The sequence below is a fragment of the Astyanax mexicanus genome, chromosome 15 (assembly GCF_023375975.1).
Source record: "Astyanax mexicanus isolate ESR-SI-001 chromosome 15, AstMex3_surface, whole genome shotgun sequence".
NCBI lineage: Eukaryota > Metazoa > Chordata > Actinopteri > Characiformes > Acestrorhamphidae > Astyanax > Astyanax mexicanus.
In genome coordinates, this window is record NC_064422.1 from 30,033,549 (window position 1) to 30,048,317 (window position 14,769).

Here is a 14,769-nt window from a genome sequence, read left to right on the forward strand (position 1 = left end):
TAAATACTATGAACAATTTGCATGAACTAAAAAAAAAATTAAAAACTACCATCAATATCAAGCACTAAAAAAAAAAAAAATCAGTAATGGATCATATATCGATGCCTCTACCAAAAATAAAATCACAGAATACTAGGTGCTGGAAGTTCATTAATTCAAATTAAATCAATTAATCAAATTAGTGTTTTATAGCATTTTCTAAATGGAATAATCAAGACCGCCAGAGGGTATCTCAGTAGACAGGCCTGTGTTTCTGGTAATAAATCTTTAAAAAAGAACTTTTATAAAGCACTTATTCTTAACTTAAAATATAAGGAGGCTATTTTTGCAACCAGTTCATTCCCAGTACTTGCTTATATAATTAAATGGAAATTATTGTTCATAAAAAAAAAAAGATAAATTAAACAGTTGTTGGTATATTGGCTTCCTTGTGCTTGCACGGTCTGAAAATAAATGTAAAAAAAAAAAAAAACATTGTTTTGCATATTTAATAGCTCTGAATGGTGATGTTTGTTGTTCATTTTCCTTTTTCAGTTGTTATGTAAAGAATCGCTCATATATTTGAAGAAAATCTACACTTCATTTATTTTTACTTTGTGGTATCACTCAGCTCTGAACAATCTGGAATGCAATTACAAATCTCTATCTCAGATACACACATACATAAACACTCACATTATTATGTCCATACAACAATTATACTTAAGATGTCACAGCTACAGTTTTTCTCTTCACCCCCCTTCCTATTTTTCATCCAATTACTATTAATGTTATATTTATCTAGTTATCCCTCAAGAATAATAGATTCAATAAAAAAAATACAGCAGTAGTAGTGGTAGTGGTAATAATGAACCAAAAATAAGAAAATACTTGTGTTTCAGTTTTAATACTCATGTTGTTGACAGTCTTGTAAGTATGTTTCTAGTCTGAGAAAAGCGTGAAGTATTTAGAGAGCTGATAACAGACCCAGGCCTAAGGCAGATCTCCTCTGAACAATGGTAATGACTAACATGGAGGCTGACGTGTGACATCACAGAAAAACAGAATGAGTCAATTTAACACCAGACCAGACCTTGGCAGGGAAAGATGCGTCACTGAGCTGTCCAGATACACATTAGCACAGCTAACACTAATGTGGGAGTTAACTGTGAATAGGAGTCTGTGAACTCCTATTTTACGTCAGAGCTTTGATTCTCATCCAGCCCACTAAGAATACGTAAATACATGTATATGTGTGTGTGTGTTTGTGTGTGTGTGTTTCAGAGTGGAATACAAAGAGACAGAGATTAGTGTATTACTGCAGCTCTAACCTGTTGTAGATGTTCCTAAGTGCCTCCTCAAACCTGCGCAGGACTTTGGGAGGTGTTGGCCACTTCACGTGTTTGCCGTGGTCCTTCATGCTGCGTACGTTTTTGAAGCGTCGGTTCACCTCCTTGATGTAGGATTTCACCTTGTAGCGCCGGTACGCTCTCAGAATGATCAGTGCAGCCCGCATCCGACGATAGCGCATCCTGGCAATCGTGCCACGCCATACCTGCAAGAGGGCGAAAAGGGTTAGGCTTAGTCAGGGGTCAGGGGTCGGAAATTAAGTTTGGCCGCGGGCCAGATATTTTCCAAGGCCACAAAAAAAAAAAAAAAAATCTGTTTTGGACAAGGAAGTGTAATGGGATGGAGTGCTACAGACTAGTAGCTCTCCAGCCCAGAGGGTTGTTGAACCCAATTGCAGAACAGTTGATCTCAAAGCAGGTAAACTCAAGAAGAAAGGAAAAAAACACGGCTCCTCACACGGGATCAAGCCTGTGATGTCAGGGTCATGGTTCAATACACTATCACTGCCCCGGCTAGTGAATTGGGACACGGCTGGAACAAAACGGCCTTATAAGGAAATAGGGAGCCCAAGAACTGGTGGAAAAACAAGAACGGGGGGAAACTAAAGTCATGCCGAGTGCAACAGAGAGACAGAGTGTAAATATAATTATTTTATTTATTTTTTATTTGCCTATATCCGACCCCTGCAGAGTCAACACACTACATAACAGATAATGTGAACAGACAACACATTTTCTATGGGCTGAATCACTGCACCAACACACTACACAAATGCTATATCATAGCCCTTCATCTTCGCTACTGTATAGGTGTATTGCTATTGTTAGTATAATACACATCTGTGATAGGCCTAGTCACCAACCCTGCTGAAAAAATTCAACCTGTGATCAGCTTTTTGCAGAGAACTGGTTTCCATGGCAGCACAGTGGCTTAGCACATTTACCTCCCAGTTTTGTGGTCTTGGGTTCAAGTACCTATCTGGGTAGAGTTTCCATGTTCACCCCATGTCCTCCCACAGTCCAAAAAATGGAGATCAGGTAATTTGGATACTCTACATTTCTCAGAAAAGTACTGTACATATGCATGCATGCGTGTGTATGTGTGAATGTATATATGACTGTGTGCCCAGTCCTCCAGGTGGATGGCAGTTTCCAGTTGAGTGTACGTGATTGGCTGGGGTTTATTATGCGGTTTGAGTGCTGAGTGTAAATGGTTGTGTGTAATCCAATGTGATTGTAAAGCGTACCTTGGGTTAATAGAAAGACATTATATAAGTGTAACTTCTTTAGATGGTCTAAGGCTAGAGATATACTTCCTGATTGGCGTGAAGTGTTGAAGTGTTTGAAAGAAAACTTTACTGTAGTAACTTTAGTAACACACATATTTGTGATGAGTATGCACTGTTTAATGCTACACACCCAGCTCTGTGACACCCAAAGAGCAGTACAAAGGGTGTAATCCCTGTCTTAAGGCATTAATAATAGAAGATAATGGATCTCCCGGGAGCTGTTTGAGCTGCACAGCTCTCAGTAAAGCCAGGACCATATGTTCCCTTCACTTTACTCTGACTCATACACTGACTGGAAATTGATTTAGGTCTGGTAAATACTGTAATGCACCCAACGTTTGCTGGTGTGTGTTTTAGGATGCAGACGCCATGCTCTGCTCTGATCACCGGACAAGTCACATTAGAGGGATGTTTACACATTTCTTACACTGCATGAAAAGTAAACGTTCATATCTGAACATGCATGACTGGTGCTTTCTTGATTAACCCTGCACATTAAAATGTGCTGCAGATGCTACATAGCCTGGTAGTCAGTGTAAGATTAAAACCACTTTTGCTGGGGTTTTTTTTGGTTAATAATTTTAAATAATAATAAAAAAACACTTTTCCAGGAAATCAAAAAAGAAGAGTATTTCCATTAGACTATGTTTGTTACTGCAAGATAGAACACTATCATTTAAGGTATGAGTATGAGAACATTTCTTTTTAGCCACTTTTAAAGCAGTAAGGGACATTCCAGGATTTTGGTACATTTCCTGTCCCACCACTTAAATTTCAAATGTACATGTCCAAAATATCTAAATGATTATTTTTTGTGGAAAATTTACCTGTTATAAGACAAACTGTACAATTTGGTGGAAAAATAAGCTTCTTAGATATTATTCAAAAGACCAAATACCTTTGGACCACCTCAAAAAATGGCCGTTTTCTCTTGTCCCACTCATTGGGTGACCAACTCCTTTGGCAAAATTAACAATTAAAATAAGCTCTAAATAAATGACTTCCTCTTGTTTATTGTTGATATGCATCTTCTTTACTTATGAAAACAACTTCTTTGGTCTACATTGTTTTGCATGTTACAGTTTTTATGTTATTAAGTTGTGTCCCACAACATGCGCGCAACCCTGTTACCATAAGGAATTTTACCTGGCAGAGAAAGTAAAAAATATTTGTCTACTGGCACAAAGGAAGTTACATCACAAGGACATAAAAAACAATTCAAATATGTTTGTTCAAGTTATGTGTGTCACTCAGTGAATGCAACCCTGTTACTCATATTGTAAGACTAATATTGAGTAGAGTCAAATTTACTTTATATACTTATATAGCCATGTTTGTCCTTGATCTTGTATACATAGCTAAATTTTACAGTTAGCATCTGTTCCTGGGGTAAACCACAACTTAGCCTAGATTTGCAACCCTGTTACTCGCAACCCTGTTACTGTAAGTTACCAAATATATTGCATAATCTAATTTATACTGCTTTGATACCTGAGCTTGACAAATCAAACTTTTTGATAGTCTATTACCTGTATTTAATAAATATATGACTAAAATTAACAAATTGAGGATCAGAGTTTCAGAAGTGACCACCCCTGAAATGTACCAAAATCCTGGAATGTCCTGAACATGTAAGAATTCATCCTGGGCCCTTTACAGTCAGGAAGTGGGATTGGGGCTTTAACACACCTCTGAAAGACATGCCTAACACATGCATTTATGGACAAGCTTAGAGATACAGAACAGTCATTTAAAATGAAAGAAGTAGGAATTAGGAGCGATACCACTTTTCCCTTTTGAAAAAGATGCAATTTTTTTGAGTATCTGTCTATACTGAGTAATGATACCAATACAAACACTGACTTAACTACTCAATAGGTGCATACAAACCTGATATTGAAAGTGATTTTTATAGGTTTTATTTTTGTAAAAGAATGCTCTGTTTCCCAAGTAAGACATAATAGGCTGAAAGGACAACATTTAAAGTTTCAGGGTTATGAAAAACTTGTCAAAATAGAGAAACATAATAATCCTACGCTGCAGACACGCTGCTGGCTTCAGTTAAACGTCATTTACAGGCATGCATGGGCATCAGTAACTACAGCAATCTATCAGAGGTCTATGTTTCTGACAGAATATTAAGTGTAAGTATCAGTATTGACACTGATACTGATCAATCATCTTTAGCGATATGACAGAACACTAGAAAGAAGCATGTGGACCGATCGTTTCCAGTAATATTACAGGATTGTTCACAAATATGACTCCTGCTTTGCTGCCTGCTTCACCAGAGTTACATAGTGCAGTCACCAGTGCACTACAATACATGAAACACTTTTACCAGAGCCAAACATTTTACAAAGTGCAAATCCTAATGGAAAAGGGTAGGTCTAAAAGACAGGAAGTGCTTGTTGTGAATTCTTGTTAATCAAACTGTTTTGTGGCGTTAATTGACAATATTTATATAGTATTGGATTTGTTTTATTTCTGTAATTTTTTAAATGTTTTTTTGTACTTCTTAGCCACTGTAGTTGTAGGGTTGTTTTTTAAATAAACTAAATAAAACATTCAAACTATCTGATGACAAGTTGATCAAAAACCAATTTGTAACTTAATATTGTTTGCATTTTTTTTTACAGCTATTTAAACAGAGAGACAGGGATTGCAGAAAACTCTCCACGCTCCTCCAATTGCTACTGCCTTCCACACTCAGTCTCACCAGAGGCCCATGTGAGTCACCGCTCCACACAGTTTGATCCACACTGCAACACAGTCATAGAACATCATATCTAATCCTGACACTGCTGTCATAATATTTCCTCCTCCAGGCCCCATACACCAAGATGCCTCCCTTCACATCAAATCAAAAGTTTACAGCAGGACAGAGCAGCAGAATAACTGGGAAACTACTCTCAACTGTGCGGATTCTGCAAAACACAACCCAGCACTGAGCTCCAGCCCCAGCACTGAGCTCCAGCCCCAGCACTGAGCTCCAGCCCCAGCACTGAGCTCCAGCCCCAGCACTGAGCTCCAGCCCCAGCACTGAGCTCCAGCCCCAGCACTGAGCTCCAGCCCCAGCACTGAGCTCCAGTACTGAGCTCCAGCCCCAGCGCAGACAGCAGACTGCTCATTCACAGTTGGCCATGCTGATGGTGCTGGAGATGTTTAAACAGGGAGGCGGCCAGACGGCCTGTGCTTATTGTTAGAGGGGAAGGTGAAGGGAGACGACACCCGCGGGACTGTGGGTAAATCAGGCCAGCAGCAGCAGCAGCTCCCCCTCCCCTGCAATAAGCCCGTCTGATCACTGTTTCAACACAATGCTGCACCTCCTCCACGCTGTTCCGCTTCACAATTTACAGCCTCATCAAATTCAGAGAACAGAACCCTTATTGCGCTAAAATTTGACAGATTAACACTGATTGGCCCTTTAAAATGAACCCTGGGCCCTTTAAAATGAACCCCATTGTGGGGTGGTTGGCTGCATATATGATTACTGCTTTCATTTCAGGACAGGAACCAAAACGAAAAGAAGGAAACTGAACAGGAATTTCCAAAAATAGGGATGCCTTAAAATTAAATATATTTTTTTTGCCAAAACTGAAAAATAAATAAATAAATAAAAAAATAAACATTTGGCTGAATTTGACATAAATGACATGAATTAAAGAGCTGAAAAAAATAAAAATAGTCTCGTTATTAGTGAAAAACAATGACAAAAATACAATTTATATACAGTTATATACAGTACCACTCAAAATGTTTGTACGCACCTTTTCTCATTCAGTGTTTTCTTTCTTTTTATGTTTTTTTACATTGTAAATGTTATACTGAAGACATTAACGTTATACAGCAACGCATTATTAATTATTTAGTAATTTTGCATCAAATGTGAAAACAAAACAGAATATGTTTTATATTTTAGATTCTTATAAGATTCTTATAACATTTAGCTTTGAGGACATTTTTGGTATTTTAATCTCAGTGTCTTCATGAGGGAGAGTCACCTGCAATAGCTTTCTCAGTGTCTTGAAGGAGTTTCTGGAGGTGCTGAACAATAGTTGCTGCTTTTCCTCCAGCTCATCCCAAATCACCTCAAATCACCATGTCAGTTCACCAGGTTTAGATCAGGGTATTGTGGAGGACTAACACTTTACGTTTCCTACATAATTCGTAGGGATTACGTAATTCATATGTATTCTCTATTTTTTCCTTGTATTTAATATTAATCTACAACGTAGAATTAAATAAAGAAAAATACTGAAGGTGTATATATGTGTATAGGAGGTGTGGCTAAACTTTTGACTGGTACTGTACACTGAACATTTTTACATTGCAGATGGTTGCAATTTGATTGAGTCATCAGAAATTTAAAAATGTCATTGTTCTGTATAAATTATTCATGCTTTTCACTATTAGACATAATTGTAGTTTCCCAATAATCAATCAATGTATCCCTAATTATCAACTATAATCAATAACATGAAGAATAACCTTTGGCAAAGATGCATTCATTTGTGGTTAAGATGCACATTTTTACTTGTAAAATTAATCAGATATAAACAAACATTTTTTGCATTCATCTCTATTCTCATTATTCAGGAAAAAAGGCAAAAAAAAAAGCTAGGCCAGTTTCAAAACCCCAACAATGTTATGCCTTTAAAATAAACACACACCCAGCTTAATAGCAAAAGCAATTGCAAAGGTAACCAATGACAAATATGATGCAGATACTGACAGTACTGACTGAATGCTAGGTATAGATGTAAGTGAACCAGGCATTCATTTGCATTCAATTAGTCTCCAACACTTTTCTTCTCAGATGTAGGAACAAAGGTTAAAGTATCATATTATTGAAATCTATTATCTGGCTGTATAGGTTGTTTAAGTGTTTCACAATTTTATTGGCTTTAAATTAATTAATGATATAATGTAAGTGGTTCTGAAACAGGGTTGTAAATAAAAACACAACTGAGTATTTTTCACTTGAGCCAAAGTCACTTACTTTATATACACTCTCTATACATCACTAACAAATGACAGCATGTACTCTGCTGGCACAGATCCTAAATGTTTATACAATTGGACTTACTGGTAGCAGCATTAATAATAATTCATGATTGCTTTAACAGATTTTTCTCATTTTCCAAAAATATTTAAACGTTTCCATTTTTTTTTTTATTTACACTTTTGGACCTCAATGTACACTGTATTGCTGAATAAACTACCAGTCATGTAGAGTTTATTATATATTTAGAATGTAAAAAAAAGAATTACCCATTAAATCATTTTTCAGTAAAGCGTTATGATGCGTTTAAACTGAAGCAGCTAAATCTCTGAGAAGTAATCACATGAGTTAACAAGATTATGACAGTGTTAACAAGCCTGGTTAACAAACCAGTATAGAATCAGCGTCAAATCTTCTACCATGTGCAGAAAACAGAGAATTAAGCACAGGAAAAAAAACTGTCCTTGAGAAATTTCTAATGCAGATGGGTGGCGTTTCCATCAGGTGTCAGACAACAATTACCGATGAGTGAGAGAATGTAAGCTGGCTTATCATTAATCAGGCGGGCGGGCAAATCCCCCAACAATCAGGAGTCAAATTCAAGCTCACCAATCCAGCACGTGTCAATCCCCTCGGGGGGAATCTGTGGTTCTCTGCGACACACTCGGTGCAAGGGCACTGGCTAGATAACATCACACTCGGCGAGTGTGACACAGTTTAGCGTGAGCGCAGCACATCCTGACCGCCAGCCGCCACCAGGGACCAGCAGAGGAGGAGGGGCGAGATGCATTTTCATAAATCAATACTGCGGGTCTGATGAGCTGCCTGCCGGCCTGCCACTGTGAAGGAGGCTTCCATCTTTACTGTGACCTCTAACAGACTGCTGGGGTGTGTGTGTGTGTAGTGTGTATATGTGGAGGGGGGTGTCGTTCCTCAGTCATTACTGCAACAGCAGGGCTTCTGACGCAGCTGTCACTGCCTCCACAGTCTCCTCTACACACTGCTTGCTCTCTCTCTCTCTCTCTCTCTCTCTCTCTCTCTCTCTCTCTCCACCAGCCCATAATTAGGACTTACCTAATTTGAGTTCTGTTTTTTTTTTCAAGCTGCTTATGTATTTTGATGAATTCTACCTAGCAATCATATCACACTACAACATATAATCAAAACAGAAACACAAAGTTCTGGCAGAAAGACTTGTTTGAAAGGAGGCATTTAGCTGAGCTAAATTAGAGGATGCAAAACAGGAAAGGTATAATAATAAAATATAATGCAGCTGCCCATCTTGTAGTGCTTAATGTTTAAAGCAAAATATATTACAAAAAAAATCCTCTGCAAAAGCAATGGTACAATAAATACATTAGGATTACATTTTAAAAATGCAAAAATGTATTTATTTGGTATTAAAGTGGTTCTATGATTTATAACATAGTAGGTATGTACATTTGGTTGGGGTGAAAACTGCTCAGATGTGGTTTTACGAGCCTATATACGTATATACTACACTGCTGTTATATTTATGGCATGCTTTTATCTTCCTTTAGATATTGCATCATCTTACTGTATAGTGTTGCTGTCCTCTCACTGTGCCTTTTCTATCCAATGTGCTGTTAGTTAAAAACTTCATAGCTGGGCAAGCACTTAGCATTCTCCCTATTTGCTACTGTAACTTGACTTTAGAATCTTTACCCATTAAAAAAAGATAAGCTAGAACTGTCTCTACTGTTGTGTTTTAAGCTCCAGTTTAGCAGTCAGCTGCGCCATTCCAGTTTATTTTTTATAGACATGAGCAATAAACAAAATAGCTAGCATTAGCTTTTAGTCTAGCACGGATCCCAAGGCTTCTTATGTGCAGAGTTTGAGCTCCTCTTCTAGAGTAGGAAAAAAGAGCTACAGCACAAAGTGTAGTTTGGGTAGCCACCCATATACCCATAACTAGTTAGCAGAGTTTGATGTTGATGTGCTGCTCTCTAGTATCAACAACACCATATACTTTAACACTGCAAATTACGTCACTTAACAAGAGGTGCACAAACATACAAATTTAAATAAGTCTGCAAGCCTTGACATAGATTCTATTGAATAACATTAAAACACTTCATATTTGTATGGATATTATTTTATTTCCTCCTAAATAAACTAAATTTAAACATGTGACCTTGAGCAGCAATTAATGAATGGTCAAAGCTTCAAATCATAGGCAGAGTATTCCATCTCACTCCTGCACAGTCTGATGGCCTGCTCTGGGAAATTACAGCCATATATCACAAACACGGGCTTAAACGTCATGAAAGCCTCTAGTTTGACATGACAAGTTAAAATGGAAGGATCAGGAACAGCAAGTCCCAGATGACTGTCAGACTGTTCGAGACACTGTTAAAGTGCATGTTCCAGGTGTCAGAGAAATCCATCATAGCAACCCAGAAACGATACAGCAGAGAAGTGTTCAGCAGGATATAGAGACTAGGGGTGGGTATCATCACTGATTTCCCAGTTCGATTCGATTCCGATTCACAAGGTCTCGATTCGATTTTCAAATCGATTTTCGATTCGATTCGATTCTCGATTCAACATCGATTAATTTAGGGAAATTTCAGTTACCATAAAAATTGTAGTTTGAATATGAAATGTAATTATACAAGGAACACTCAAATTTCATTATTAAAATATTAGTTTATATTATGAACACTCACTTATGAACTGTATATCCTTACATATAAATGTTACCAGAGCTTCAGATATTTTTTTAGCACGAGGAGAACTTGAAGGTAGTTTCATCGCAAATGCTTTCTCTAGTGGAGTTTGTGTGGGTTCTGCCGTTTTCTGAGTATCAGGATGGTGTCGCGTTAGATGATTTCTCAGATTTGTGGTATTTCCACAATATTTCAGCTCCTTGTTGCACAGTTTACACACAGCTTTGCTTTTATCCAGCTCTTCCCTACCGCCATAGCTTCTGAATCCAAAATGCAACCACACGTCTGCCTTCAGGTTCTTGGGCGCCTGCACTCCTGCTTCAGCCATGCTTAACTGATCACCCCAGCCAGAGCGCGCTGCTCGGAAAAAAAGGATGGTCTCGCGAGATCTACGCGAGACGTTAAAGCTACGCATACACGGGGAAAAGGGGCTAGTTATAAAGATCGATCTCGGGTTTATATAAATCGATATCGGATCATTCAAATGAGGATCGATTTAAATCGAATAATCGATTTTTTTAACACACCCCTAATAGAGACACACCGGCTGTCAGTCAGAATATGATGGAGAAATATTTTGTATACTAAGAGGTTTGTAACAGGATATTACCAGCCACTCTACTTAGTACTGTACAAAGTAGAGCTGCAGGACATGGACAGAACACCATATTCTAATTATGTTGATATATATTATGATTCAGCTATGCTTTTGACATGAATGAAGATCAGAGTGCAAGACTTTTTAAACCATAAATGATAAACGCCTTGAATTATCAAAGCAGCCAAAGCTTCTTCAAAGTGTTCTTTAAATGCATTTGCTAATACACAGCTCTGGAAAAAATTAAGAGACCACTTCAGTTTCTGAATCAGTTTCTCTGATTTTGCTATTTATAGGTATATGTTTGTGCTTTATTCTATAAACTATGAACAATATTTCTCCCAAATTCCAAATAAAAATATTGTAATTTAGAGCATTCATTTGCAGAAAATAAATGTTTTAAATTATATATTACATAGTTTGTATACCTCAAATAATGCAAAGAAAACAAGTTAATATTCATAAAGTTTTAAGAGTTCAGAAATCAGTATTTGGTGGAATAACCCTGTATTTTAATCACAGTTTTCATGCATCTTGGCATGTTCTCCTCCACCAGTCTTACACACTGCTTTTGGATAACTTTATGCCACTCCTGGTGCAAACATTCAAGCAGTTCAACTTATTTTTTTTTCCAGAACTGTACATAATAGAGTATATAACAGTCTAGCAGTCATATGCATACCAGTGATGCCAATAAAAGTCATAAAATAGAAAATTAAAACTATAGTAGCAAAAGCACCATATTCTAAAAAGCTCTTAGAATAGACTAGGTCAAGATTGGGGTTTTATTACTGACTGACCATTTTGCTTTTTCGGGATTTGATATTTAATTAAGCAGAAAACAATATTTGAGGTTCTAAAAAAGCTTCTTTTGATGGATTTTTGAGCAATGCCACAGTAGGGCGCAGAGTGTGAAGAACCCTTTAACAGACCAGAACTGTAACTTGTAAAGGATGTAAAAGTTCTGTAACAGTTTAAAGTTTTTTTTTCCCACATACTGTTTTAAACATGGTTCTTTATGGGACAGTAAATGGTCCTTATGTGAAATCACTCAAATAACCATTTGAAGTAATTTTATTTGTAAGAGTGTTTGTGTGAAGGTTTATACAGATTTCCATTCTAGGGTACCTTCAACACAGATTTATGGATAGGAACTTGATAATATCTTATCAAATCATGCTTTATTTTGCAAATGTGACGGCCTCGAGGCTCTAGTTATTACATAATGTGAACACAGTCTGCTGTCAGGAGAATAGCCTCTGTTGCTGCAGAGAAAACCTAAATTGTCAAGAAAAATAAAATACTAAACAGAGCAATGGATATTACTACTGTTTAAAGTAAGTTTAAATCAATACTGTTTAACTGGATTGACTACGGCACATTCTAAATTACAATCACTGTACTAAGTTAGAGGGGATTTTTTGAATAACAGATTTTAATAATCAGCTGCTACTGATTAATTTTGTCATAATCATTTCTGAAAAATATCCTTAAATATCATGATACAATATTTTTACCATATCACCCAACCCTTTACAGAGCTAAACATTTGGATACATAGAGGGTTTACTTAAAATGCCCCACATATCGTGTAATCTTTTGCTATATTGCACTTTCTAACTTTAAAGCCCAGTCATACAAAGCTGACAACCCTCGCTCAGAAAAATATATATAAAGTGAGACAGTGAGAAAGCATCCAAAGCACAAACAGACAGAAGCTAAAGCTAACCAAAACATGGGAATAAACAGAATATATCATTTTGCTTTTTGCCGTGAACTCAGCACTAGCATTCCCATGATGTGGATGGCCGAGTTTAGGCCAATAAAAAATTCATTTAAAGGAGGAAATTCATCCATAATGTAGGAGATCCAGGTTTCTGTTTTGTAGCAGCTAATCCGCTTTGCTTCACACTGCCTCCATTCAAAGCCACATATAACGTGCAGCAGTCTGGTGATGAACTGCTGGTCTTTGAGCTCCGTCAGGACGTGATCTGAACTGCTAAGCATCAAAATCCTGACCACAGGAGCCGGCAGGAGCCAGAGAGGACCCAGTGCCAGAGCGGAGGATGCTGGGTATTATCTGGTGCTGAGGGAGAGGAGAAAAGAAGAAGAAGAAGAAGAGCAGCTCAGGAGCTGGGAGGAGGACAGGAGGCCCTGAGCGTCAGCGTGAAATGAGAGGCGTGAAGGAGCAGCGGAGCGAGACAGGCTGAGTTTCAGAGCGAGGCTGATGTGGGGAGAGCCGAGGCGAGAGGAGGTGAGACTAGGGGCAAAAACAGCCAGCATTAAACCCCTGTTCCCTCAGCTCCTTTCACTCAGCCTGGAGCAGTTCCACTTGGTTAAAGAGCTGAGTGAGGATGACAGATAAACACGTCCTGAGGCACGTCCTTAAAGCGTGAAGAGGAGGGGACGGCAAAACCTCTATGAATTTAAATTCTTTAATTTCGAGGCCAGCCAATGAAATTATATACCTTGTAAAAGGTATTCATCTTTGCTTTGCTTATAAAAATGCTAGAACATGACACTGAATACAAAAATATACGTATAGGCTATGCTAGGCCATGCCAGGTTATGCTAAGCTCTTTTATATGATGGTGAGCTGCTGTGATTCCAAAATAAGCCAATAAAAGCAGAGCTTTTCCTCCACAAGTCCACCATAACTGGCCATCGAAAAACTGATGAGCCGCACCAATGAAGCGCTGAAGTGAGAGTATTTTAACGGACCATTAATTTATATTGAAGGTGCTAAGTTAAAGCTATGTGACACTATTTCATAGAGTCTAGATTATTTATTATATTATAAACTCAGATCGTTGATCAGCTCCTCCTCAACCATAAGCCATAAAGGAGTTTCTGGACAGTAAGACACAACACCAATAAGCTATACAGAGCCAGGATACTTCAAGTGGACTCCAAGTGGAATTTTTACATTTTATGTAAACCGCAAGTCACAAATCATATGATACATAATTATTTTTGTTGTATTGTATTGGTAATTAAAAGGTAATTTAATGTAATAATAGAAAAATAAATCCTGCATGTTTAGAGTCCTTAAGTGCTGCAACAGTCAACAAAGATCTGCAGTTGGTCAGTGTGTTTTATTGTGAGGCAAAAAAACAGGATTGTATAAATAGGCTTGTAAAACTAAATCTGTGCATTTTTCAATCTAGCCAAAGGAACATACCTTATTATGTATACATTAAAGAACGTAAAACTTTAAATACACATAAAATACATTCTGTAGCACCCTTATATGGGGTATTTTGTAATCTAAATAACCTTACATATTTCCGGGCTTTAACAATTCATATATTTCTAGCCTTGTGCAGATTTTGATACTAATTTTGTTTTGATACTAATTTTGTTTAATATGGTGACCAACATATTTGCACAAGATTTGCATTTGTTTTTATACATCCAGGTCTGGACGTGCTAGCCACAAGCTAATAAGTCAGCATTAAGATAACAGACTGCCACGAACTAACTCACTATGAAGGTGCTGGGCAATTAAAACAAATATACACTATATAAACCAGCAAACAGTCATTCAGAACCTCAAAGCACATTAATCTTGCTTATTTCAGTTATACATATTTTTTTTTCTGTCTATTAGTTCTGTGTTTAAGTACTGTCCACATTAAAATAGACTACTGTGTGTGTGTGTAGTCATGTGACTATCTTGTCCAGTCTGCGACATGAAAACATGTCTTCAAGGAGGAGAACTTAAAATCAGAGCACTTGATTGATTTAATATAATACTGTAAATAAAGCCCCAGATCTTCTCCACCTGAGCCGTGCATCTTAGTAGACCATCAAAACTGACAATTTTAGCTACAGTTTTCTGAATGACCGAAATCTGATC

General features: G+C 37.5%; 1 protein-coding gene across 1 annotated transcript in view; it reads right to left on the reverse strand.

Moving 5' to 3' along the window:
• The window catches only part of myo1d (myosin 1D), a 136,543-nt gene that overhangs the window by 48,816 nt on the left and 72,958 nt on the right, over positions 1–14,769 (reverse strand). The window contains exon 17 of the mRNA XM_007259173.4: positions 1,311–1,534. Coding sequence (XP_007259235.1) covers positions 1,311–1,534 — 224 coding nt within the window. The remainder of the gene's footprint in view (positions 1–1,310; positions 1,535–14,769) is intronic.